Raw genomic sequence first — 27,779 nt, forward strand, 5'->3', positions numbered from 1 at the left:
ATGTCTTGTTGGTACCAATCAAATTGCAGGAATGTCAGATAGTGACAGCCATCAAAGAGTAACCATTCACAGCAGAGTTTATTTGTTAACATGTGACAATGCGATCAGGTTCTCTCAAATTTCCACCCAATGTTTATCATCTTGTTGAAAACAGTGTAATTTTTCCGACAATGTGAATATATCCAAACAGTGGTGGTAGTAATTTCTCAGTGACGATATAAATTAGAAGAACTGCTAGTAATTTAAAGAGAACTAGCGAAATCAGTTCTTCCATTAATGCCAATCTGTCTTAATGTAAATATTAAAGCACTAATCGCACACACATTTTTTTTTTACACATCAAATAGGATGAATATCCAACACTGATAACTGTGGCAATTCATGTTAAAGGTTACTCGCAACCAGTATGTGGTATTGTGATGGCATAATATGAAAAAAAAAAATACTTTGAACAATGCACCAGGTTTTCTCAGATGTAGGCTGCAAAAGCTTTAGCACAATGTACCTACATGCCACAAGCATGGAAATTAAAAGATAAAGGACCACAATGAACAGTAGTGTGCATACTTCATGATGCACTGTAGTTATTGTAGTATAATATTAGATGCAAGGATTACTGTTGAACATTATAGATTTTATTTACTAGATTAAACATTTAGGAATATTTGTAAAATACTGTACTGAACGCCAGCAACAAAATGGTACTTGCAAGAACGTGATTTGTGCACACTGTTGTAATTAAATTTTATGCCGACCCCCACATACCGGTAACAAGATTTCTTATCCCTCTCTGGATGAACAGCACCCTCAGTGATTAAACACTGAAATCATGTTTGAAACTCAAACAACAATATGACCAGTACAAACAACTTTAAACATGACCATGGCCTTGAACATTTCGGTAAATAATTAGATCTACCAACAAAACAGTGCTTAATTCATATTTGAATACACATATTTGCAGGTTTTAAGTTTGTATAATTTGTTATATCAGTAACGTTACAGGCATAGTACAAGGGGTAACTGCATTTCCACAAGTTTACAGTAATAGATTAAAGTTCACCTGCAACCACTCTATTATAACAACCGGCAAGAATGGTGGATAATTCTGACATTGTTGATAAAAAAAAATATCTGACACAGAAACTCAACAATGGTCTATTTCTTATAATCCTTGTACGAGCATTACTGAAGCATCACTCTAAATTGCACCAAAATTCATTTCAACTATTATTGCATTTGTGATATCATAACCACATGCTGTCTCACACACACAAGCGTGATGGTCAAAATAGTTTCACTACAAACAACTCGCAAAATAATACTTATAGTAAAAAGTAGAAGTTGAAAAACAGCCATGTTGATTTTCAGATATTGACGGAATAAACAAATACACATTGTAAAACACAATTTTGATTAAGAGTGACTGAGCATATTTATCTTTTTAATTACAGCATACATCTCATTATTTACATTACAGTAATATATCATAATAAAAAAAAAAATACTACATAGTACGGTATACTGTAAAGGGGTTAATTATTCACTGGGTTTTAATTTTGCTTATTTCGCTGACTGAAAAATGCGCTAAATTAAAACTTAGTGAATATGTGAAATTGAGCATGGAACACATTATCCAAATGATAAAACCGTAAATTTTAAACCCACTAAATATGCCTGAAACACTAAATCAGTGAAATTTAAACCCAGTGAAAATTAGTCATTTTACAGTATGTTAGTTTAACTGTGTAGATGTTATTAGCTGATCAATGTTAAAATAAATAAAAAATAGCATAAAACTCTTCTTCAAACATGCAGGTGACTCCGGCTTGAAGAGATAAACTGAAAAAAAAAAAAAAAATTATTACAATTAATATCACATTACCTGCCAAGACATAATTACATACATGATGTAAGACTGCACATTGTTGAGGGAATAAATTATAATGCAACCCCATATTACATGATATCACGAGGACAGGGATGTACATCGTGTTATTTTTGTACTTTTGAACTTTTGTAATACCATGAAGGACATTCATTAGAAAATTTGATTACCTTAAAAAGATAAAATGAGCAATCAATCATCATCGTCATCTGGTACAAAAATGTCATTTTCTTCAAGAAAAGCTGCGCCTTCTTTACTCATAGTTGCTCCTACATACATGAATGGAACTATCACAATAAATGCCTTTGTTAGTCCCAATGTAGTTTTGATGGGCTTAGCATGTAGAGCTCCTGTTGGTGTGGTGGTTTCATTTCTTACTATCATTTGCTGGGTCTGAAAACAACAATAACACATCTTGTCAGTACACGTAGGCTCTCAACACTAATGTATACTTCAACCTTATTTGTGAACGTTCCTATAAATAATATGTTTAATATACGGTATATATAATACATCGTATATCAACCACATGGTGTCCTTTCTCACCCACACATGCCAATAAATGTTCATGGTATCATGCAACATCTATACATATTCTGCCTTGCCATCACACTTTCATTGATTTAGACTTAATACAAACCATTAGTATGAGATCCGATTTGACAGACAGTGCATTAAATTGCAATAGATTCAACGTATCTGCCCATGCATAAAGCATTTTACCTATACTCTATATATAACCAGAAAGAGGGATATCAGTGGCATTGCAGACACAGCTGGATCTATACACGGCAGGTATTTTATTGTATCAAGGAGGATTTGTGCCAATTCCTTCATTTTATCATTCCCATGGGAGCACTCAGCTGTGAGCAACTCAGGAAGCATTTAGTATTGAGGGTACTCATAGCTCAAAACTATCAATAATCTAAGTCAGTTATTTGTATAAGTAAAGATCATGTCAATAGCTTTTGGAACATTCATGCTTTTATCCCTGTCTGCTTCTAATGTTTGAAGTGCATCTGTGATAAAGATGCATTATAGAAACCAAAACTTGCATTTTTTTATTGTATATGTAATACTGGATCATTAAAATATGGCCATATTTATACCAAACACATCTCTGTCAGCGTAAGCACTATTTGAACTAGAACATGTAATAAACCAAATATGGGATCACATACAGTCCTTTTTTAAGTTGCTTTTCGGAAAATTAATACAGCCATCATATTAGCTAGTATACATAGCGTCTGGATCGTTTTATGAGAATAAATTCTGTCTTGTTCACAAGAGACAACAGCCCACAATCAGAGGTGGAATTTATAACCCAGAGTTAGGCACACATGACACTACACTACCAAGGTAACAGATATCAGAAAGTGTGTCATGTTACATGCCACAGATGTCATCCCTGGACTTCACTGGACAAGTATCCGGGTGATGTCAATGAACAGGTGTCGTGGACCAATTAATGATTGACACAATAAACTGTGTGACGTCATGGTATTTAAAACTGAGACAGCATGGTTGTAGGGGTTTAACCGTTTTGTAAGAGAATCCATACTTTCTAGCACTGCAAAGCTTCTGATGAGACTTTCTAATGCAAGTCAGAACACAGGGTAGCCCACAACATGTAAGAATGATCAATACCCATGAATCAGTTCATCACTGCTTCAATGTTCATGTTAATATTTCCATTTCCCCGATTTCAAATTATTTCATTTTGACTAATTGCTGTAGATTTTGTAAAATAGAACCACAGATTTTGAAGAAAAAGTGCTCAAGACAAGAAACTGAAAAACTTCTCATGCATACATACATCTTTCATGTAAGTGAAATGAATTACTAGTAACTGAGTTTCATTTGATATGCACACATGCAAGTGCTTGACTACAAGGCCACTGGTACGTCTATCAGTTGATGTACTGTATAGGGAGAAGCTTAGTTATTAGCTGGCTTTTCTGTCTCTTATTTTACTAAATTAATTAATTAAAATTATGTATTGTTTCAATCACAAACCAATGAATTTAAAGTATGCCTGTAGCATCTAATACACTAAATTTAAATTATATTTAATATATTTCTCATTCTACAGTAACTTTAATGTTTTGAAGACGCCGAAAAATATTTCTCAAGAATATTTGCAAATAAATATCACAACTGGTAATTATGGGTAACAATTGTACGGTACTACCGTACTCTGTGAAGAACAAATGTTATTGTGTTCCTAATATGGATTCTATTTAAACCAATATAACTCAAATATGGTAATTAGATGTTACACATTGTTACATAGGCATAGAACTACTCTTTGTTACTGATCGGTGTTATGGTAATCGATTTCAAAAATTCAAATGAGAGCTATTCAAAGGTATTGTTCCAGTGATAAATATAGAACTGGTATGTAATGACATTCATGAGGGATGTTCTTGTTGCATAATTGCAATTATATCAGCCAACACTTCCTGCCAGTATTGCAATTTGTTATGAAAAAGTGGCTTTACACAAATCCTGTAGAAAAAGGAATATTCACTGTGTTTAATTTTAACAGACATTCACTAGGTTTTAAATTCACTGGAAACTTTACATTCTATTGATAATTTTCAATATTCAATGAGTTTAATTCAGCGCACTTAGAAATCAGCCAAAAAAAAAAAAAAAAAAAAAAACAGCAAATAATACATTTTATCATGCAATGCAAGTCGATCGATAGTTTCTACCGATATCATGCTTGAGTTATGTGAAGCGGATCGAAATATAATTTGGAAAATCGTGCTATTTTCGGGAAGTTTCGATGTCATGGTGTTTTCGCTTTCCTACCTTGTGTTATTATATGAGTAGTAGGGGAATTTACCGGCGACTGACTAACTATGCCGATCTCACTTTAGGTCATTTTTTATTATCCAAGAAACGTTCCGAGCGCCTGTGGTACACGCCCCAATAATGACGTCATTTTCCAACGTACAAGTAAACAAACATATGAATTGCACTATTATCGCCTATCACTGTGGAAAACATACATACACTACCAACAAATATAATATTCTGTGTTAGGTGGTGTATATTCTAATTGAGGATGAAATGCATTTTCTGCTGGAATGCAACAAATATAATGAGTTGCGTGCCAAACTGTTCAATAAAGCTAAGGATATGATCCCAGCATTTGAAAATGAACCTGCAGAGAAAAAATTCATGGAATTGTTACAGAATGAAAACATTATTATACCAGTAGCACAGTTCATAAGTAAAAGCTTTGAAGTCAGGAAGCAGGGTCTTACTTGACATCTTAATGCCTGCTGTCAATTTTGTAATTTTATATTACTATTAGATTGTATTTTAGAGATTTTGTATTATTTAGTAATTTAGTGATTGTATTTGTTATTTAGTATATTGTGTTTTTGTTTTGTTTTTTTATAAATATATTTCTCCTTGTACTTTGTGACCATTTTCTTTCCCTCCGGGGATTGTGTAAGAGTCAATAAGTAAATAAATAAATTCAATGTACGGATCGAGGTCAGTCTTAGAGGCCCGGCCGGAAGGTCACTACACAAAACGGTTTTGTAGCCTAGGAACAGTTTAACACAGTTAAAATTTGACAACAACGTTTGGTTGCTTGTACGAACACCTCAAAAACAGCAGTACTCACTATCCTTTTAGGTCCATTCCTTGTATAATTTCTTGAAAGCAGGCGAAGGCTTCGCTGCAACAACAAGCCGAGAGACGCCATTTTGGTTCGCAAATCTTTGTGTATCAACCGGAAGTGACGTTATAATGACAACATAGCTCCCGATAACAAAAGAGAAGTATTAATAGTATTTGCTGGCAACTGGCCCAGCCGTGGCAATTTTATTTTATTTTTATGATAAATGTTTTATATTATTGAATCTTGTTGCGAAATCCTGTTCACAGGGCCAGAGATTTCGTTTATAAAAGCAATTATCATAAAACTTTTAACCATAACTGGGTGGCCAGTCTAGCGACCATGGTGACCAACCATTATAATATCATTAATTATATCACATCATAGACCTTAACAATATATACAACAATGCACAGAAATAAATTTTGCAAAACAAAATCCTGCAGTGAAAATGATAGAAAACACAAAAAACAAATAAATAAAACACAAAAAGTAGAGAAGCGACAAATTCATTGTCCGGTCGCAATGCATTTTTTCCACAGAAAAAAGAAAGAAGCTTTACTCAAAATATTTACAGAAAATTGTGAGAATTTTGAATTGTTACAAAACATAGACAAACTTTACTTATTTACAGCACGAATGTCAATTGTAGACAAACTTTCATTTCATCAAAACAGCATTTTCTATAAGTTAGAGACAACAATAAGTAAAGCGATTCTTTTTTTTTGAAGACTTCATTGACTATGTTTTAATACTTTATTCACATTCTCCGATCAAATAGAAATGTATCTTCTTCAGCTGTAATAAAGTAATAAAGTTGATTTTATCATACACGACACTACCATTAATGTATAGCACACGTATATGGTAATTTATTACAGAATTACAAAATACAAAACTGCATACTGTGGTTAATTACCGAGATTTTCCACTAGAATATAAATAAATGGCATGACAAATAATTCAGTCTCTGGCGGTATTCAGTGTCAAAATAAGCAGTCATGGTTTTCAGGTTAAATAAAACAGAGGGCGCCAGCACGCAGTTATGAACTTAGTGGGAAAAAAACATGATTTTCGCATGAGTGCACGACGTCGTCTTCTGTGTCTTGGTACACTTGGGGCTGAGAATTAAAATAACAATTCTGAATATTGTTCAAAAAAATCGCACTGTATTGTTTATTGCATTCACCACACATCGTCCTGTTTTCACACGAAATGCTAGCAAGAATAAATATTCAATGTTGTAAATCTAAACTAGTAAATATTTCTTTATCTGACATCTTTTTATTATATATTATATATAATATGCAATTTGTTCTCGTCATTCTTGCTACTATCCTCAAAACCATTCACTCGACATTCAGGTTACTATCCGCACAACAAAACCATTCACTCGACATTCAGGTTACTATCCGCACAACAAAACCATTCACTCGACATTCAGGTTACTATCCGCACAACAAAACCATTCAATGTACACTGAAGCAAAAGGTTTATATTGGCCGATTTAATCACATTACAATATTATTAAAAGACATAAACATGCTCGTCACTTGTTGATTGGCTAGTTGGTATCATATTCCATTGATATTTATAAATATGGACACAATGAAGATGAAAAAAATATTGTGCTGAAAGAATATGCATAGTTTACTCGAATTGGCCTCCAGGTGGCGCTGTTGCATATTATGCCACTCAAAATATGAATAACCCAAAAGCGTTTAATTTCAGAATTTTACAAACTGTTAAATAAAAAAAAAGCTTTGACAACATTGGTGTCTAGAGAGCGCTGTTGATTGTGCTCCATATCTAAAAACATACAAAATTTTGCCTTCAATCAATCAAACAAGGTTATTGTGTTATCTGCTCCACTAATCCTATTATCAAACCCAATCACTATGCTTGGATTTGAATAAGAATGATTTCAAATGGGAAAAAAAATTAGGTTTTTAATTTATATGTAAAGACGAGTTTTTGGATTGACTCTAGTGCATTCTGCCAAATGAGTGACGGTACACCAGGGAGATGGTTGAGTTGATTGTTTACCCAGAACCACAAATCAGGAGTTCAGTCTTCCCTGCATTCACATAAGAATTACGAAAAAACAAGAAAACATTTAAGGAGACAGCATTCCAGGAATGTTGCTGGGTACTGTTATCATTGTTATACACCATTGGCATTCTCCCTACAACAGATTTGAATTTGTATGACCTTTAGCTTTGTAACACTAAAGACAACCAATCACAATCCCCCAGCAAGGCGTCCGTTACAAACAAATGAAAAATTGCGACTAAATCAGACTATATTAGGTCAACATCACTGTTTATTTTCTCATGCAGGATACTCAATCACACATGTTTCTGTATTGATACAACTACAGTGTACGTGTACCATGATATAAGCCATCAAATCTACCGGTAACCCCAAGAATCGGGTTCTATCAAGAGTGACGTATCATTATTCAAGCTTTTAGGCATCTCTCTGCCATCCAAATTTTGAAGCATCAACAAACATTACAGTAAAATCACAGACTTAACATCCTTTCAAATTCCAAATGCCTTCTTCATCTTCTGAGAATGTAATTAAAATTTGAGTACAAATACAAATGTTAAATTTATTTCAATTCAATACAAGGCAGCTATACTTTCAGAAAACGTCCAATAAGAAATCTCAATTAATTTATGCAATCCCACACAGGACCATCAATTAATCCTGGAATCAAGGTGACAACTTCGAACTCACCTATCGAGGCAGTCCTTCTCTAATAATGTATGAATGAATAATGCCACACTGCTTCAAAATAATTCCTTCAATCAGCTGTGTTTATTGCGCAAGTAAGTCTTCACCTGATTCTCACTGCTTCAAACAGTGATCATGCGAGTTATCGCAGCAAGAATAAACATTCTTAATGACAGAAACATTCCGTTTATTACAATTATATCATATTTTATTTCTCATTCCTCCCATGATTAATGGATTCCATATTCACAAAGTATCAGCAAGTAAAATAAAAGTTACAACTAATAATTAACTAAAAGGTAAGTTTTCCCGTTTATTAATTTATATTATTAGGTGCACACATATTATACTTTTGATTTAAAACTATCTTTTTCTCTGCGTAATTCCGCCATTGTGGCTATGCCATCCTTCTGTCCGGTGTGTTTCTGTAGAGATTCTTCACTGAAATATAATAAGAAATTTAATTATTCATTTAATTAATATATAGTACTGTAATACACTATGGATAAGTATTACATTATCATTGTGGTATGACAGTACATGTGGTTGTTTTCGTGATATATCAAGAAATTGAAATTATAGATGCTGTTATTAAAAGATACTACAGTCGACTTACTTTACTCTCATAAATGGATTGTAAGTTAGTTCTTCACCAATGGTGGATGGGATAGTTGGCTCATTCTTGGATCTGCGTGTCTGCAAATAAAATAACATATAAAATGATGTGCATTTATATAGCATGGATTTTATCGTCTAATTTTATCAGTCATCAGACAGCGTGTTGAATTTCATATTAAAGCAGACAGTGTATTTTACACACATTGTGTACGTCTCCTACGAGACCCATAGACAGTATGGATTGTATACTGTAAAACAAATGGAAATAGCTACATGCCATTTTAACGAATTTGACTCATTACATGAACTAACAGAATCTTAATTTATCTAAAGTGTCAACAATCTCATTGTGATAATATACTTTATTCTAAATTAGCGACATCTTGAATTAGCAAAATTACAGGTTAGCTAAATTTTTTACATGTTTTACAATGTACTGTAGAATACTTTATTTTCGCTGAAGGGATGATTCTGTGAAAATAAAATCCAGCGAATATACTTTTTTTCCTATATTTCACATTAAACTCATCAAAAATCAGTGAAAATAAGTTCCACACAAAACGCCCAAAAAGCCTTTTCAGCGAAAATTTATTCCAGCAAAAATAAAGTATTCCACAGTATGTTGGGTTATAAACATTAAGGTTAAATATGGCCAGGGACTATATAGAGTGGTCAACAAATTAAATTTAATCATGACAAATTGCCTGAGGTTACACTCACTTTGGCCCAGGAAAACTTCTCTTCAATTGCATTATTAGCTGGTTCTACATGCTGGGCAAATGCTAAATTGTTGACGCTATACTCATGACCACAGTAAACTCTCTGAAAGTGAAATAGCAAGAAATGATTTAACAATACACTGTTAACAACACAAAATGTTGCTCCTTTTGATGAGTAGATACTGGAGTTTCATGCAGGGCCTAAACATAAGTATATGTCATGGTCTAAAGAATTCAACTCAAAATATATTTGGATGTTGTGATTCTCCTGAAGCGAAATTTGGTATTACCAGTAATATGACAATAAATTCCATGGCAACTCTATGATGCAGCTTAAGTTTGTCACTGTTACCATAGCAATTTCCCATACATTTTGTAGTTGGTGGTAGTCTGATAACAGCCTATAAGCATGTTGCTTCTATTTATATGTTGTGCTGTAGGCCAGTCTTTTTATAGACCTTCATGCTCAGATCCTCCTATACATGATAATCTATTTTTGAAAATGAAATAATTTTTTTTTTCTCGTGTTAACTGGCATTCAACTGACCAAAAATAAAATTAAAATTTGTTTTGTATTGCGAACAGTTGGATCAAAACCCTGAAGTAGACATAGGGAAATCATCATTTTGTATTAAAGACTTAAATTAGCATCATGTTACTTGCTAACATCTAAGGCTCGAAACCGCCTGTTCTCCTCTCCTGAATTGTCATCTAAAAATGTCCGAGCAACAAGGACCTAAAAACAGTCTTGCCTTATTATCCAAGCAGAGTATAATAATTGCCATACATCCACCCACCCTGCCTACTTTGTATGTATCACTGCATGAAGGAATCAAACCATCTAAGATCCAAGGAATAACAGGCCTTGAATGGAGATGTGCAATGTATTGTAATGAACGCAAGGAAACAACATGCGCAAATATGTTCAATGACCTTTATAATAATTCCTTATAGAGAAGAAATCGCAGCTTTGCAGTTCAGATAAAGTCTCCAGATGTGACAAATATTGAATACCCATCTGTTCTGGGTTTATTATGTGGTAGTGCATTGATTTCAAGCACTGAATAGTTATTGCCTGATATGTGGACCCATATGGTATCAATCGACCAATGAGAACATGTCATTTTAATAATCTGCTATTATAACCTGATTATGATATCATATGATTAAAATGGCGTCTTGCTTTAAAAATACTGTTTTGTAGCAGTGAAAATTTCTCTAGGGTCCAAAGATTTTGTTTTTAATAATGCTATAAAATCTTCAAATTAGGAAAATTCCTAACGATGAAAACTATATCAATTGCAGAAAGTATACTGATTTTCTCTGTTTTTTTTTTGCTTTTTCAATGTTTTTCATCCATTTCAATAAATATACAAGGAAAAATAAAAGATATTACTCACTGTGTTTGCAGGAAGCTTGCTCAATACTTCTACTAATGCCCTGTACATTTCTTGTGCTGTGCCCTCGAAAAATTTACCACATCCACCTAGAAACAATGTGTCACCTAAGAAAACAATAAAATGAAGGGATGAATTATACAACAGAACTATGTTGGTAATGAGACAGAAATTTAACACATTGCCTGATGAAATAGCTTCCACAAATAGCAGATATTAATTGTATGTGTTAATATTCAAGGAATACCAATTGTCACTACTGGTTGGCACAAGTTATAGTTCTTTAAAACTTTTGCAATGGTTTTGCCTGTATATACGGTAAAACCATTTATTTTTTCACTATTTTGATGTTTTGAGCAATTTCATAGGGTTAAAAGTTGGCAGGGAAACAATGAGTTCTATTGTTATTTTTTATTGTTCACGTAGATTAAATTTGGAAAATTTTACTGTAAACAAAGCAAAATTAAAAACCAATGAATAATTGGTTGCAACAACAAAATGAATTCCCCATTCACTTTGTTATTGGATGAATATATACCATAAACCCAATTGTTAGAATAGATGTGAAGGTTTATATTATCTCTGCAATTCCATTATTTGTGATTTATTTGGCTATATATAATGTTCAGTGTTATTTTTGATCATTGAATGAGGACATGCATTTATATACATTAATTTCCCCATGCAAACTCATATTTCAATTTCATGTAAATGTATTTTACATGCATCAATGTTGTTTTCAGACGAATATCAAACACGTCATAGTGTGACTGCCATAGCCATAGCTCTCTGTAAATAAGTCCACTGAACTATTCCCAACATGATGTTACATTGAGAATAGTTCATCCCGTGTGGAAGATAAACGATCATGTTTTCACCAACCAGTGCCAAAGCCAACTTTTATTACCATTCCAAAATTTTAAACCTGTAATAATTGTTTTGTAATTATTCTAAAATTTTGATCAAAACTTTGGTCCAAAATTATTAAAGAAATTATAGAAAAATACATAAAAACAGTAAAAACAAGTCATTGAAAATGACATAGTCCCCGTTAAGTTTTGGAAAGTTCTATTTGTGCTCGTCATATTAAAGCAGAGGGGTTGTCGCGAGTGTGTCCTTGAAACTTGAGTTCCAAGTGGCATATACAACAAATTGTTTATTTACATCAAAACACGTGTTCCGTGTAGTAGTAATATGGCCAAAAATAAAAACAGCCGTTATTCGTCCATCTTTGATCTGATTATGAACACACTGATATGTATGATGTATGTGCCAATACGAATGAAAATGGTACATAAATTGTGGAAGTAAAGCCAAAAAGTCAGATGTCAATCGGCCATCCTTGACCAGATTTTGAAACATATTGTCATGGACATGCATCCTAACATGTATAAAGTACATGTATGTGCAAAATTTGAATGAAAACTGACAGAGCATGCATAAAGAGATACCGCATAAAAAAAACAAAAAAACAAGATGCCTGCCAGTTGACCATCTTTGATCCAATTGCGAAATAAATCATCATGAACATGTATCCTAATATGTATAATCTATGCACCAAGTTTGAATGACAACTGACAAAGCATGTCCAAAATACAACATTTTCAAAAAACAAATTGGCTGCTAGTCGGCCATTTTGAATCGAATCGCTAAACCACTGCATGTGCATATGTCCCACATAAGGTACTAGGCACATGCAAAGAATGAACGGAATCGGCCCACAGGATTCTGAAATATGACTCTGGACAGACTGACGGACGGACACACGGACGAACAAACAGACTCAAGAACTCACATACGGCCGGGGACATGTATCCTAACATGTATGATCTATGTACTAAATTTGAATGAAAACTGACAAAGCATGTCCGAAATACGTCATTTCCAAAAAAACAAGATGGCTGCCAGTCGGCCATCTTTGATCCAATTGTGAAATAAATCGTCATGGACATGTATCCTAACATGTATAATCTATGTACCAAGTTTGAAAGAAAACTGCCAAAGCATGTCCAAAATACACTATTTTCAAAAAACAAGATGGCTGCCAGTCGGCCATTTTGAATCGAATCACTAAACCACTGCATGTGCATATGTCCCACATAAAGTACTAGACAAAGAATGAACAGAATCGATCCAAGGGATTCTGAGATATGACTCCGGACGGACGCACACCAAATTATAAGTCCCCGTTTTCGGACTTCGTCCGAACGAGGACTAATAATTTGGTGGGAAAATAATGGTTCTCGAAGTGTTATACATGATGAAGATTTTACCTGAAAATACAGCTCCATCTTGACCACCATTCCCAGTCACATAGTAACAAATATGTCCAGATGTATGACATGGTGTTGACAGGCATTTTACATTCAATTCACCGATCTAAAAGAGAATATTCATGATATAAACATACTAATCTACATAAAACATATCAAACAACAACAAAAAGTGATTTAATTTACACATATACTGTATTTGCTCTATGAAGTGTATTTAAACCAAAAATCATATTTGTTGTTGAACCATTAAAATATTACTTATTTAATCATAAACTACGATGTACTAAAATATTATAAAAGAGAAAACACTGTAGCAATATATATTCTTCTGAAAAAATAATGAAAACCTAAGAGTTCTACTACTAATGTCTTGACAGTTTCCATAATATTATAAGGTCTATATTGCTTTCTTGTACCAGGGTATAAGTTCAAATAAAGTGAAAGTTCAATTCATAAAATACTGATAAGACAAACAACAAGCTTTATGGTACAGCACCAGCTTGTAGGTAACAATCAAGTCTTGTGTTCATTTTTCAGATTTAGTGAGGGGATGAAATATCACCAAAGTATTTCAAAATATTGAGAATTTTATTTTTATTACTAGAGCAGAAAAGTTTCTGTAGAATTTTATACCACCATAAGTGTCACCTAACTTAGAAGAAATGAAAAAAATGTTGGTGTTTACAATGAAGGGCTAGAAAACAAAACTTGGTAGGAAGGGCGTCTTATTTTATTTTATTTTATTTAATTGCTTGAGCATAGTCATAACTGCAGATGTCAAAAATGACATCTTATTTCTTTTGTAAAATTGTGTGCTAGTCATTTGCTGCATAGAAAACAGGAAATGAAAATAAATAAATAACAACGTCAGTGCAATGACCACTGCTAATTTTCATTTGAATAAATAATAAATAAGATACACTACAATTTACCAAGAAATAAAGTAAATAAGATTATCAGAAACACTAAACTTATTATTTTGCTTTGCCTAACCTTGAACTCGTCGCCATGCTTCACTTTATTTGTCATTTTTTCAATCCGATCATCTCCTCCATAAACTTTTAAACCAGTCACCATGGAAACCATCTTTTTGTTCCCGCCGGCATGATCCCTGTTTGAAGAGAGATTGTATAATGACACATGCAGTCATTCAGATCTAACAGCTTTTTGACATTGAGATGTTTAAGAAATGTTTACCAATTAACTTTGACTAGATCATCACTATAGATTGGATTTAGCACTCTGAGAAAAACAATTTTTTGCCAGTTGTATATATATATATATATCAGATCAAATTGTAAAACTGCAACTGCATCTCAATTATTGTTCACCATCTTGTAATGTGTTGTACACCAAAACAGCAACACTGCTAGTTTAAACACATTGACTGTTTTGGTGTATACTACTTGTTGATATTTTTTATAAGTTGTGTATTTTCATGTTTTGCCAAATGCAGACAGGTTTTTCCTACTAAGATTTAGATTAGAAGGCCCAATCACATAAATAGATTGAATTATATTCTAGCTTTCACACACTATATTTAGAACAAGCAGCCTGTCGGCTGAGATAGCTCCGCTGTTAGCAATGCACATTTCAATTAAAGAACAGAAGATATCATTAGAAAATGAACAAATCTGAGAGAGGTCCACATGTAGTACCTATATGTATAATATATCAAAGCAATTGGACTTGCGGTTTTCAACAAGAAGTCGAAAATATCACTTTTTACCAAAAATTACAAAAATATTCACCGAAATTAGAGAATTAAAGATATCATTACAAAATGAACAAATCTGAGAGAGGTCCACATGTAGTACCTATATATGTAATATCAAAGCAATTGGACATGCGGTTTTCAACAAGAAGTCGAAAATATCACTTTTTACCAAAAATTACAAAAATATTCACCAAAATTAGAGAATTAAAGATATCATTACAAAATGAACAAATCTGAGAGAGGTCCACATGTAGTACCTATATATGTAATATCAAAGCAATTGGACTTGCGGTTTTCAACAAGAAGTCGAAAATATCACTTTTTACCAAAAATTACAAAAATATTCACCAAAATTAGAGAATTGAAGATATCATTACAAAATGAACAAATCTGAGAGAGGTCGACATGTAGTACCTATATATGTAATATCAAAGCAATTGCACTTGCGGTTTTCAACAAGAAGTCGAAAATATCACTTTTTACCAAAAATGACAAAAATATTCACCAAAATTAGAGAATTAAAGATATCATTACAAAATGAACAAATCTGAGAGAGGTCCACATGTAGTACCTATATATGTAATATCAAAGCAATTGCACTTGCGGTTTTCAACAAGAAGTCGAAAATATCACTTTTTACTAAAAATGACAAAAATATTCACCAAAATTAGAGAATTGAAGATATCATCATGAAATGAACAAATCTGAGAGAGGTCTACCCAAGGTACATATACACCAAGTATCAAAGCATTCAGGCTTGTAGTTTTCAAGAAGAAGTCAAAAAAGTAAAACATTGACACGGACGGCGGACGACGACGACGGACGACAACGACGGACAATCACTCATATGATAAGCTCCGCTCGACAAAGTCGACAGCGGAGCTAAAAACTGATATATGTCATAATGAACTAGAGTAGTTGGTCTATTAGCCTGTGGGAAACACCTACACAGATATCCTTAGTAACACATACTCAAAATACATAGATAAAATTCAGATACAACACACGAAGCGTTTTACATAGATTTTCTCACAAAAGAGAAAAGAAACAACAAGTGACCACTTACCAATGATGATGTGTAGTTAGTACTGTTGTCAGGGTAACGCCTTCCTCTTTCACTGCATTCACAACCTTTTTACAAATACAACAAATAAAATTAGCAAATTAGTGTATTCTGGTAATAAAGTAACAACTATTTTATCTCATTTCTCATTCATAGAAAATTTTATTCTGATGACTCGGTTAGCAAATACTGGTTAGATATATCGATACTGTAATTTTTTAGAAATATCATGCTAGGTACTGAGAAATGACAATTGAAAAAATATTGATAACAAATGGAAACAGTAAAGTGCGGTGGTCATCACAGCATATGTTTGACTTTTATATCAAATCAAAGAAAGCTTAGAAAGAACTCCCATGTGCTGAGAGTATTGGAGACACATTAAATATAATTCGAAATTACTTAGCTGAAAACTAATTATGCAAATCAGAAAATTAATATGACCAGATTTGAGTGTAAAACTAATGAGGTCTGCGCAATGTAACAGAAAATATATGTCTCCAAGTTTAATTGAAATGTGATTAGAACCAAAAAATTATGAATTATTATGCTTATTAGGGAATTAATATGAACAGATTTTTACCCCAAACTAATTAGGTTTGTACATTGTCCTAGAGCATCTTTGTACTAAGTTTCATTGAAATGGAATAATTAGTACCGTGAAAACTCCAAAATTTCGACCCCTCTAAAAATTCGGCCGCCTATTTATTTGCCGGGGTTCGGTGTTTTATTTACCTCCAAATTTTCGACTCCACTAAGAATTGCCGACTCATTCTTATTCGAAAATTGCGACCAGTTTTAGTTTTCCCCCAAACGAAAAAAAAACCGATGTGAGCGTTCAAACGGGACCTTCCTCAAAGGCATGAATCCGGGTTTCTGATTGACTGAGAGATTTTTATTTTATTGTTAACGAAAATATATTCTAAATAAACGAAGTTTCAAATAAAAACGAACACAAAAATCTCGGCATGCTGTGTTTCTGAATTGTTGATTATTACTGTACTCAGTAGTGATTATAATAATGTACACAAAATAAATTTGTTGAATGGTTATGAAATACAAATAAAAGTCAACTTAGTTTCATCGTAAGCGAATGATTCCGGTCTCGTATAAACGTTTGATGCTGTAGGATATCCGCCATGTTCTCTTAGGTCAAATAGGTCAAATCGCTAATTAACCAATCAAAAAGCTGGATGATGCCAACGTGTTCAAATTACCATAGCTTATTTAAATATGTTAATGTAATTGAACGCAATGCGGAAGAGATTGGTGTTGTAGTACGATATTTTGGCTTGGATTTTGATGCGAAAACGGCATGATTTTTTTTAAATAAAAAAATTAGTTGTTTTTAAAAAATAAACTGGTCATCTGAAGAATAATTTAACATTGTTCACAGTGATAACAGCTCATTCTCGAAAGGAAGCTTACCCGCTCACGCTAGTCACGATAAAAATCATACACGTGTACTCTTGAATAGACAGACGTCAATGACTACGGTAAAACTTACTCTATTTTAGCCGGCAGGATTGATTGAAATGTCCAAAAAATGACGCCAAAATACACCTTAATAGTCCCATTTTATTTTCTTAAATCCCATTTTATTTTTTAATCCAAGGGCGAATTTACGGCAGAATTTGGTCCCTCAAATAAGGGACACGTGAGCTTTGATTCTAACCGGATACATTGCACTGGGTCGGGGAGATAGTTTGCTAAACTTCCATGTATCTTTTGTCCAATGGGTACCTGTACTTCGAACATTCGCAAGTTTTCCTAGGTAGTGCGAGACAGCTTTGTCTTTTGACCTATTAGTTTTGTGCTGACCTCTTCTCCGCGTCTTGATGTTTTGTTTTGCTTGTCATAATACTCACTGATTGATGACTTTGTTTAGATTTTGAGTTACAACTCGGCCACGACCTTTGCTTTTACCGTGAAACATGAGGAAGTTTACGTCAATTGACGGACATTGCATTTTTTAAAAACTAATGAAGCACACTGTCTATCATCCCCATTTTTTCATTTGCTGATTTCTATTCTGAAAAATTCGATCGTCCGAAAATGCACATTAATTTTGACTCTAAAAACACGTCACATTTCTAACACCAATTATTTAAAACCGGTCGAAATTTTGGAGTTTTTACGGTGCTTTAGATATCAGTGTGAAAGCTTAAAATTGGTTAATTATGCAAATTAGGTAATTAATATGTACAGATTTTAACCCACAATTATTCAGGTCTGTCTATTGTCCTACAGCATCCATGTACATTCATTGATATGTGATGTATAGTACCTGAGATATCAGTGTGAAAGTTGGTTAATTATGCAAATTAGGTGATTAATATGCACAAATATTTACCGGAAACTAATTGGGTCTGCATAATTCTAGATTCATTGAAATGTGATGATTAGTACTTTAGATATCAGTAGAAAAGCTGAAAATTAATTATGCAAATTAGGTAATTAATATGCACAATTATTTACCCTAAAACTAATCAGGTCTCTGCATAGTCCTAAAGGATCTATGTACCAAGTTTCATTGAAATGCGATGATTAGTACTTGAGATACCCGTGGAAAAGCTGAAAATTAACTAATTATGCAAATTAGGTGATTAATATGCACAAATATTTATCGAAAACAATCAATCTCTGCATAGTCCTTGAGTATGTAAGTACCAAGTTTCATTGAAATGTAATGCTAACTACTTATATCAAATGCTGAAAATTAATTAATTATGCAAATTAGGTAATTAATATGTACTGATATTACCATAAAAACTATCAGGTCTGTGCAGTGTCGTATGACATCTATGTACCAAGTTTCATTGAAATGTGATGATTAGTACTTGAGATATCAGTGGAAAAACCGAAAATTGACTAATCATTATGCAAATTAGGTAATTAGTATCCACGGATTATTACCAAAAACTAATCAAAACCTAGCATTAGTTCAGAGCATCTATGTACCAAGTTTCATCAAAATCCAATGAGTGGTTGTTTAGATATCAGTGGAACAGTCATGGAACCACTAAAAAATAGCTAATTATCATGCAAATTAGGTAATTAATATGCACGGATTTTTACCAAAAATTAATCAAATCTGCGCATATGTTCAGAGCATCTATGTACCAAGTTTCATCAAAATCCAATGAGTGGTTCTTTAGATATCAGTGGAACAGTCATAGAACAGCTAAAAAATAGCTAATTATCATGCAAATTAGGTAATTAACGAGCATGGATTTTTACCAAAACCTAATCAAATCTGCGCATTGGCCCAGAGCATCTATGCACCAAGTTTCATCAAAAACCGATGTATGGTTCTTGAGATAGCAGTGGAACAGTCGGACACACATACACACACACATACACACATACACACATACACACATACAGACACACTAACTGCAAAGACTCCCATTTTGTGCTTCGCACATGGGAGTCAAAAACGATGTAATTTATGTGCACTATACATGGCATGGGACCCATATCAAATACGGCACAATTAACAACTGCCTGGTCAGGTTACAAAGCAATATGGGGAAAATACAGTTACTATGCACTTACTTTATAAATGACAGATGTAAGTATTGAGTTCAAAATAATTCGTATTTCTCAATTACCGGTATGTGAAATATGAGAAAAGGAATTTTTTGATTTATGTGCGCAAATACAATACATTCAATTTAATATTTTTAAATACGGCAACTTAACATGTAATGTATACAATATCAGAAAGTTAGAATATAAGAGAATAAGACTAAATATGCTCTACGGTTCTTAATGTTTGTTTCAAGTATTTAGGACAAGTTAGAAAAATTGTGTTGTGAAGAATTAAATTTTTTTTTCCATAGGGTAAACCAGCTTCGGTCATTTCTTTTGTGAGTTGTTGAACTTAATGAACAACAATTGGTTTATTAATTGCTGCTTGTTTAGTACATTCAGTCATTAATGGACATGTCTATATTTTTCATTGGACAGATCTTTGAGTGATACAGCTTCAGAATTATTACATTTGAATGAATCATTCTTTTGATGAAAAATATATATAAAATACAGCATTTTTTACCAAAATTGACAAAAATAGTCACTAATGTTAAAGGATATTATGCTCATATGTGATGGAAGTACCTAGATATCAGGTATTAATGTAAACATGCAGACAAAGTGGAATTCAAGAAAAAATATTAAAATGGCATTTTTTTACTAAAAATGACAAAACAATTGATAATACAGTAACATATAAAAATATGAAGTTGTTGCCAATGAAAATGAAAAAAAAAGTACCAGGTATTAATTATAGCTCCATTCAGTCAACTGAACACCAAGCTAAAAATACAATAGATTTTTTTTCCTATGACATGTCTAATGTCTGTACTTTGTGACCAAAGCCAAACTAAGTTTTGTTGTACCTTATCGGGTTCAACTGGATCAACGATAGCTGCCTGCTTGGTGTTTTCATCCACCAATAGATACATGTAGTTGTCCTCCAAGGCTGGTAACAGACGAATCTTCATGTCAGAATGCGTTAGGGTTAGCGGTTTGGAATGGAACAATTTTTTGGTAAAAAAACTGTTAAATATTTTGTGACCCAAATCTGGAGGAAAACAAACATAAATAAAAATCATTACCGGTACTCATTACCAAACGCTTCAGCGTGGTATTAAGAGTTTGTTTTCAGGGGTGGGTGATACCAAGGTGGGAAATGGATGCACATATGGGGTTAATTCCTTGAATTGCAATATAGAGGGTTCAGGCTGAAATACAATATATAGTGTTTTCATGTTTTGTCTGATATTTCTGTGGTATTCTGCTGCTGTAAGTAATGCACGATTTGTTCCGAAATTCAGTATATTGTGTGTATTCCAGGGTTATTCGCTTTTTGCTGAAAACACCCCTATTTTTTAGTGGCAGAGTCGAATAGTCTCACTCCCACTGGGAAATCTGCATAGTTGCTTGAATGTGAGCTAATTAAACACATTTTCCAGACCGGCGAAAGAGTATGCAACAGCCAATTTTAACAGCCTGTCACATGATTTTACTCTGAATGTCAACATGAAAAGAGGCTAGTCCATTTTACGCAGGAGTAATTGGGAGTAGAATATGTGAGGGATAGTATCAACAGAGATGTGTATAGTGAAAAGTAATATCTATCCTTCTTTTGCATCTCTGAGCATTTCTGTTTTAGTATATTGGTTTGAAAATGTTGAACTTGCATGATTTGCAATGTGTTTTTTTTTACTGGGACTCCCCTATTGATCGAATCCCGGGTTTGAACGAGAACGGCACACCACGTGATTCGTTTGAATACAATGCTGATGGCAAACATGCCGTGTTACTGCGGTACTCCACTGACGGGATGACTTACTAGTACTGCATGCTACAACTTCGCTTGTGATGTTGCTTGTTAGCCATGGATTACATGAATCTTGATTACCAGTCAAATGTTGCTCATTTGACGTTGGTAATCTTTATATGGAACTGGGTAACGCCGCAACGTCGCCAGCAGAAACCTCGTACTATGATAAAACTCAGTCAACATACATCAAGTTCTCTCAATCGTAGTATTCCATGTGATGTACACCTAATATGCCAAAAATGTTGCTGAACGATTTGAACTGAATAAAAATAGCAGACGAAACCTTGTTGACAAAATAAAAATACTTCGGTTGCCAATGAAAACCGGTAAAAAACAAGCAATATGTTTGAACGTGAAGCTAACGTCTGTTTATAACTAAAACCAGGCACCTTATATGAGGTTCGCAAAATAACATGGCAGTCATTAGAAGTCACTTTATTTTGTTGTTAGGACGTATTCAGCCGTTAAATGTATTATTTCCAACCGTTTTGCGATAATATTTTCTAGATTGGAGGCAGCATTTACATTTTATTCAAAGTTCAAAGTTGCGTTGGGATTACGTTGACAGTGGTAACAACGTCGGCGCCGGTGATCTCTTACCAGTGCTCAACGGGCACTGCTATTACAAGACTGGTAGGAGGCAATAAATTTGGCGAAAATATTCAAAAAACAGATTTTGGCTGTTGCCATGGTAGCGGTGGGTCAGGATTGTTTTTCCAATTAGCGATGGTACGACCTGCCTGTCAAGTATGAACAAAATCAGCCAAGCCAAAAAAAATCACAGAAGAGTTAAAAAGCCATTCCTGTTGAACAGTTACTCTAACTTCGGGGTCAACTTTCTCATTAATGAAAAAAGATATCAAAAATTCAAATAGTAACTTTTTGCCCACACTCAAGCCAAGTACAATGAGCTATGTCTGAGGTGTTGTATCACAGGGAGTTGGACAAACTTATGTATTTTAATAAATTATTGAATAATAAAATGTTATATAACTTTCCTTTTACCCCCCTCCCCTTCCTGGTATCTATTTCAAGTATTTTTGTGAGGTTCAAATCGTTCACCAGCATTATTGGCATGTTAGATGTACATCACATAGGATTGGGAGAACTTACTGTTTGTTGACCACCTGGAAACTGAGTTTTATAAATCTTGAAGGACTCTCGGAAGATCCACCCGCTGCCTGGACCCGCAGTAAAATCTCCCGATTAATATGGAGTCGCAACCATCAACATCGATATACCACGAGGTTTCTGCTGGCGACGTTGCGGCGTTACTCAGTTCCAAATAAAGATTAGCAACGCCAAATTAGCAACATTTAACCGGTAACCAAGACTCAGTCTATCCACGACCAGCAAGCAACATCACAAACGAAGTTGTAGTGTGCAGCTCACGAGTCAGCGACGACCGATGTCAACGAAAGTCATTCCGTCAGTGGAGTACCGCAGTTGCACGGCATGTTTGCCAATGCACAGATCTGTGGAGGAACTTTTAACTTCAACATAAACCGTGTATCGTAGTTACATGAAATTCGAACACGCGCTGCGCTACGACCACCTCGCTTAAACATTCACGAGTTTAATATTTATTCGGACAATGACTCAAATTAGACGTCTGATTATTTTATTTTCACACGTACAGCGACACGCGTTCTACACTGACAAGCGTTGCTAGGTCGCAGCACTGTCTTGGAGCATATTAATTGGCAATTGGGTTCCCCGACCTAAATTTCTATCCCGGTTTGTTGCACGTTCTTTTTTTAATATGAAATAATCAAATATGGGACATATGTATAATGACAGAACCCCACACCCTCCCCGTGGCTTCGCTCGTGAAAGTACGGCAGCAGGATACACCGCATCACTTGTGAAAATAACTTCCATACGCAATGAAAGCCATGGGGAGGGTATCTGTCATAATACTTCATTATCACTGAAAACATTTTCCCCTGAAATAAATTCCAGTGAATATGCCATTTCCCTCATACTCTATTGAGACACAGCGCAGTGAAAATTGGATTCACATGTAATGCTTGAAAACATGTCAGCAAAAATAAATTAAGTGAAATTCTACGTGACTTCATAATAGTTGGAAATGAACACATTACACCCGACCCTACCACTCCATATACAATGTAAACTACACCCCAAAACATCCTTTCACCCACAGTTCTATTTGACGTCAGGAGAAATTGAAATAAACAAATTAATTATAATTTCAGCCTCTAGTTGACCACTGATTAAATAAACTACCTCGTCTTTATGTCAACTTGCAGTTATTCGTTGCCTACATCAGTGACATCAAAATATATGTTTCAATCCTAGGAATTTCACTCGCTGTTAATTGCATGGGAGTGCCAGTCTTTAATGAATTTCTATTGTCATGTCAATTTCTTGCGATTACTCGGAACATTAAGCTGTAACCACATACCGCCTAGGTGCTGTAATTAAATCCTGGTGTAAGCACCATATGAACTATGAACAATGCATGTGAAGCCAGCTGTGGGGTATATTCAATCCTATAGATTTCTCATTGTTTGGTAACTATTTGCTGCAAATGCAACAAAAATCAATATAAAAAATATTACCCACACAGTATTTTACAGGTTACTTGTATTGATTATTAATGCCAATAAAATACTGTAAAGACAAGTCATTGAAAATGACACAGTCCCCGTTAAGTTCTCTTTGTGCTCGTCATATTAAAGCGGAGGGGTGTGTCCTTGAAACTTGAGTTCCAAGTGGTGTATACAACAGATTGTTTATTTACATCAAAACACGTGTTTCGTGTCATAGTAATATGACCAAAATAAAAACAGCCATTATTCGGCCATCTTTGATCTGATTATGAAACACACTGATATGTATGATGTATGTGCCAAATACGAATGAAAATGGTACATAAATTGTGAAAATATAGTAGTAAGGCCAAAAAGTCAGATGGCTGTCAATCGGCCATCCTTGACCAGATTTTGAAACAAATTGTCATGGACATGCATCCTAACATGTATAAAGTACATGTATGTGCCAAATTTGAATGAAAACTGACAGAGCACGTCCAAGATACCGCATAAAAAAACAAAAACAAGATGCCTGCCAGTCGACCATCTTTGATCCAATTGCGAAATAAATCGTCATGGACATGTATCCTAACATGTATAATCTATGTACCAAGTTTGAATGACAACTGACAAAGCATGTCCAAAATACAACATTTTCAAAAAACAAGATGGCTGCCAGTCGGCCGTTTTGAATCGAATCGCTAAACCACTGCATGTGCAGATGTCCCACATAAAGTACTAGGCACATGCAAAGAATGAACGTAATCAGTCCAAGGGATTCTGAGATATGACTCCGGACGGACGCACGGACACATTATAAGTCCCCGTTTTTGGACTTCGTCCGAACGGGGACTAAAAAACAACTTGTATCAATTGCATAGCCGTAGCACATCACAGTACATTCTATTTTGCTAAGATGTACACCACTGTATAATGTATTTCTACGGGCTTTGCGGAACGCCGATTGAACAACCGGTGAAAACAGCTAAAGTCGAGATTAAGGCATAAACTCAACTATGAGACAAATCCTGAACAACCAATTTTATATAGAGAGTCTCAACAACTATCCAAAAGTACTTTTTTTTGTGAGTTTTTCACTGTTGTTTGTACCGGTTGTGGTTGCCAGGCAGTGAAAATATCGGGATTTCACTCTCGAGAATAGAGTTTTATTATTCGATGGGTTGTCTTTTTTACTGGCAGTTGAATTCACTAACTTAAATCCAAGTAAATATTTAAATTTATCTGTGAACTCTATTTTTCCTTCATAATTCAAACCCAGTGAATCTCACTGCAGCTTCAATCCCAGCTTCCTGACACAGAATTCATTTTACAATTTGAAGATTCACAACCAAACAGTAAAGTGATGAAACTTTATTTTAGCTGGAATTAATTTTCGCTGAAAACACTTTTCAGGCATTTTGCATGGAATTTATTTTCACTGATTTTTGATGAGTTGAATGAAAAATATACGAAACAAGGTATTTACACTGAAACATTCCTTCAACGAAAAATAATTCCAAACAAAAATAAAGTATTTTACAGTATTTTAAACACTTAAAGGGGAACCGCTCAATCCCATGGATTGCACCAAAGAATCATGGGACACTATTGTTTATGTTGTTTACAATGTTAATCTATCTTTTGTAATTCATTGTTATTTTAATTCAGAAAGTAAATTTGTTGTGAGATTAGGCTTAACTGGAAGGTGCCCCTTTAACTGCATTTTGAAAACATTTGAAATTGCTCCCTGTAAATTGGCCTTGATTGAGAAAGAAGTTTCTCAGTAAAAATAGACAAATATTGGAGAACCATCCTTTTTTTTTTTTTATAATGTTTTTGTGCCAGGCAAAAGTTCTTTGTAAGTGAAAATTGCAAGTGCTAGTGCTGACATTTAGTGCATTTTTGCCACAGAAGTCATATTCATGTTTGGGACTACATGACAGGGCTGTGTGGCATGCATATCTCCATCAAATGGCAATTTTAATGCGCTATCCTGGCATCAATCAGGCTCCGTCGAACACAAGCACCTGTGGACCTTAACCAAGGTTCCCCCAAAGTTGCATTCGTTAGTGAATGAATCTCGGCAGTGGAATTGGCCTTTCCATTGAGTCTGTGGCACACTCACCCAGGGTAAGGGTCGACTCTTTTGATGTTCAGTCTAAGGTAGGATTTGAACTTGGACCTACCGATTATGAGTCTGATGCGACAACCAGAGAAACATCCTTTGCAGTTTCATACATTTTGTATTCATATACACCAAAATGCATTTTTTTTAAATTTCTTTTTGTGATGCCAAATTTGCTAGGAATGAGATCTAATACTAACCCTAACCCTACCCTCAAGTACTTCCAAATTCAATTACATATGCCCCAGTTAAAGACACTAATAGTTATCTAAAGGGGAATATATAATTTGGGGGCTTAGGATGAAGGTTAAGGAAGGGAAAGCATGGCATAAACCCATTTTTTTGTTGGCATGAGTGTTAATGGCATAAATGATATTTAGGTCCACGGGGAAACATAATGGCCCTAGCAAATTTAAAAAAATTTCAGAAATAGTCAAGAATAAGTTGTTTGCTGCTACTCAGATCTAGATATATTTCATCAATTTATCAAATTTTTCTGTAAAAATATTTTTGAGTAATGATAAATACACTCTTGACACAACAAAGACATTCCTTTCATCTTTACAAATATTTATAAATTCACTAAACCTTGGGGTTTCTATTGGCCAATTGAGTAATGTTTTCAAGTGACGTTGTGTGCTATGCTTGTTGTTGATTGGCTGGATTGATTCAACTGCCATTGAAATAAGTATCTATAAAGAAAAAGGAATGCATTTCTTGCATTGAAAAAAAATTGTATTATATTTAACCCTTTGAACACTTAAGTATTTTTTTGTAATATTTTTTTTTATCATTTTGGAACAAATAGTAATAATCTTCTATTAGCTGCAGTTCTAGATAACAATTTTGAAAAACAAAATCTGTGAAAAATATAAAACATTTTCTTTTGTGAAATGTGAAGACATTTTTCTTGGCATTCAAAAAATGTTTAAAATGTTAGTTTTTTTCTATCTATATCTTCCAAAAACGTGTTCGAATTTCATGTAAACAATGCATTTTACACGCTATATACGACGCTATGAATCTCATATCGAACAGGATGCGGCGCGACGACCACCGATTAACCTGTCCACTCCGGAGTCACTAGGTTATTGTGCCCCGCCCACTATTAGCATGCAATGTCTGAACGATTTTAGCTCGATACAGCATGCGATGGACCGTCGTTTGGTACTTCGTGCTTCGTTCTTACTTTAGCATGCTGATGGTTGCGATTTTAGCGTGTAACTTCATGCCTGTGCGTGTATTTATTTAGCTCGGTTGTAAGACAAATCTGGGTGCCTGCAAGTTGCCATTTTGTGACTGAAACGATTATGTCACACTCATAAGAGAAACACACGATTCCATAATAATGTGACCGATATACTAAACTCGTCACAATATTACAGATACAATCTTTCAAACACGATGTATTACCTGTGTAAGGTTTGATTAAAACTGACGACTTCTGGAACACTCTCCAAACGCCGGAAGCCAACATTGGACTGCACCGGAAGTAGGGGTGTCACTCCTATGTTGATAGGCTATTTTATTCAAACTATTTTTTCATGATAATCCTGAACGCCGACATTTTATACATTTTTTTGGTCTATTCATGCTCTTCAAGACATATAAAACAAATTATCAAAATTCCGAAATGTTTTACATATTTTTTTTCTATAAAAAAATTAATTATTAGCACAAAATTTGTTGATG

The 27,779-nt window shown here is 34.2% G+C and overlaps 2 protein-coding genes across 2 annotated transcripts; both read right to left on the reverse strand.

Moving 5' to 3' along the window:
* Positions 1-613: 613 nt before the first annotated feature.
* LOC144353779 (essential MCU regulator, mitochondrial-like) lies at positions 614-5,627 on the reverse strand. Its single transcript, XM_078010065.2, has 3 exons — positions 5,532-5,627; positions 2,059-2,281; positions 614-1,842 (listed from the first exon to the last, which is right to left on the reverse strand). Exons 1-2 carry the CDS (start codon positions 5,610-5,612, stop codon positions 2,081-2,083), a joined length of 282 nt encoding a protein of 93 aa, XP_077866191.1. The 5' UTR covers positions 5,613-5,627; the 3' UTR covers positions 614-1,842; positions 2,059-2,080.
* A 2,818-nt stretch (positions 5,628-8,445) lies between these two features.
* On the reverse strand, positions 8,446-27,585 carry LOC100373266 (hydroxyacylglutathione hydrolase, mitochondrial-like). Its single transcript, XM_002735631.3, has 9 exons — positions 27,501-27,585; positions 20,458-20,642; positions 16,058-16,122; positions 14,268-14,385; positions 13,272-13,377; positions 11,002-11,105; positions 9,603-9,704; positions 8,881-8,960; positions 8,446-8,705 (listed from the first exon to the last, which is right to left on the reverse strand). Exons 1-9 carry the CDS (start codon positions 27,562-27,564, stop codon positions 8,609-8,611), a joined length of 921 nt encoding a protein of 306 aa, XP_002735677.3. The 5' UTR covers positions 27,565-27,585; the 3' UTR covers positions 8,446-8,608.
* Between the last annotated feature and the right edge of the window lie 194 nt (positions 27,586-27,779).

Source organism: Saccoglossus kowalevskii, chromosome 8 (assembly GCF_978046115.1).
Source record: "Saccoglossus kowalevskii chromosome 8, keSacKowa6.1, whole genome shotgun sequence".
Lineage (NCBI taxonomy): Eukaryota > Metazoa > Hemichordata > Enteropneusta > Harrimaniidae > Saccoglossus > Saccoglossus kowalevskii.

What these genes read in the sequence shown, in the direction of transcription:
- LOC144353779 (XM_078010065.2), bottom strand. Translation starts at nt 5,612, where the DNA reads ATGGCGTCTCTCGGCTTGTTGTTGCAGCGAAGCCTTCGCCTGCTTTCA. An exon ending in GGAATGGACCTAAAAGGATA is followed by an intron (nt 2,282 to 5,531) that starts GTGAGTACTGCT and finishes TGTTGTTTTCAG; the next exon opens with ACCCAGCAAATGATAGTAAG.
- LOC100373266 (XM_002735631.3), bottom strand. Translation starts at nt 27,564, where the DNA reads ATGTTGGCTTCCGGCGTTTGGAGAGTGTTCCAGAAGTCGTCAGTTTTA. An exon ending in AGCATGGCGACGAGTTCAAG is followed by an intron (nt 13,378 to 14,267) that starts GTTAGGCAAAGC and finishes ATTCTCTTTTAG; the next exon opens with ATCGGTGAATTGAATGTAAA. An exon ending in AGATGGAGCTGTATTTTCAG is followed by an intron (nt 11,106 to 13,271) that starts GTAAAATCTTCA and finishes TTGTTTTCTTAG; the next exon opens with GTGACACATTGTTTCTAGGT.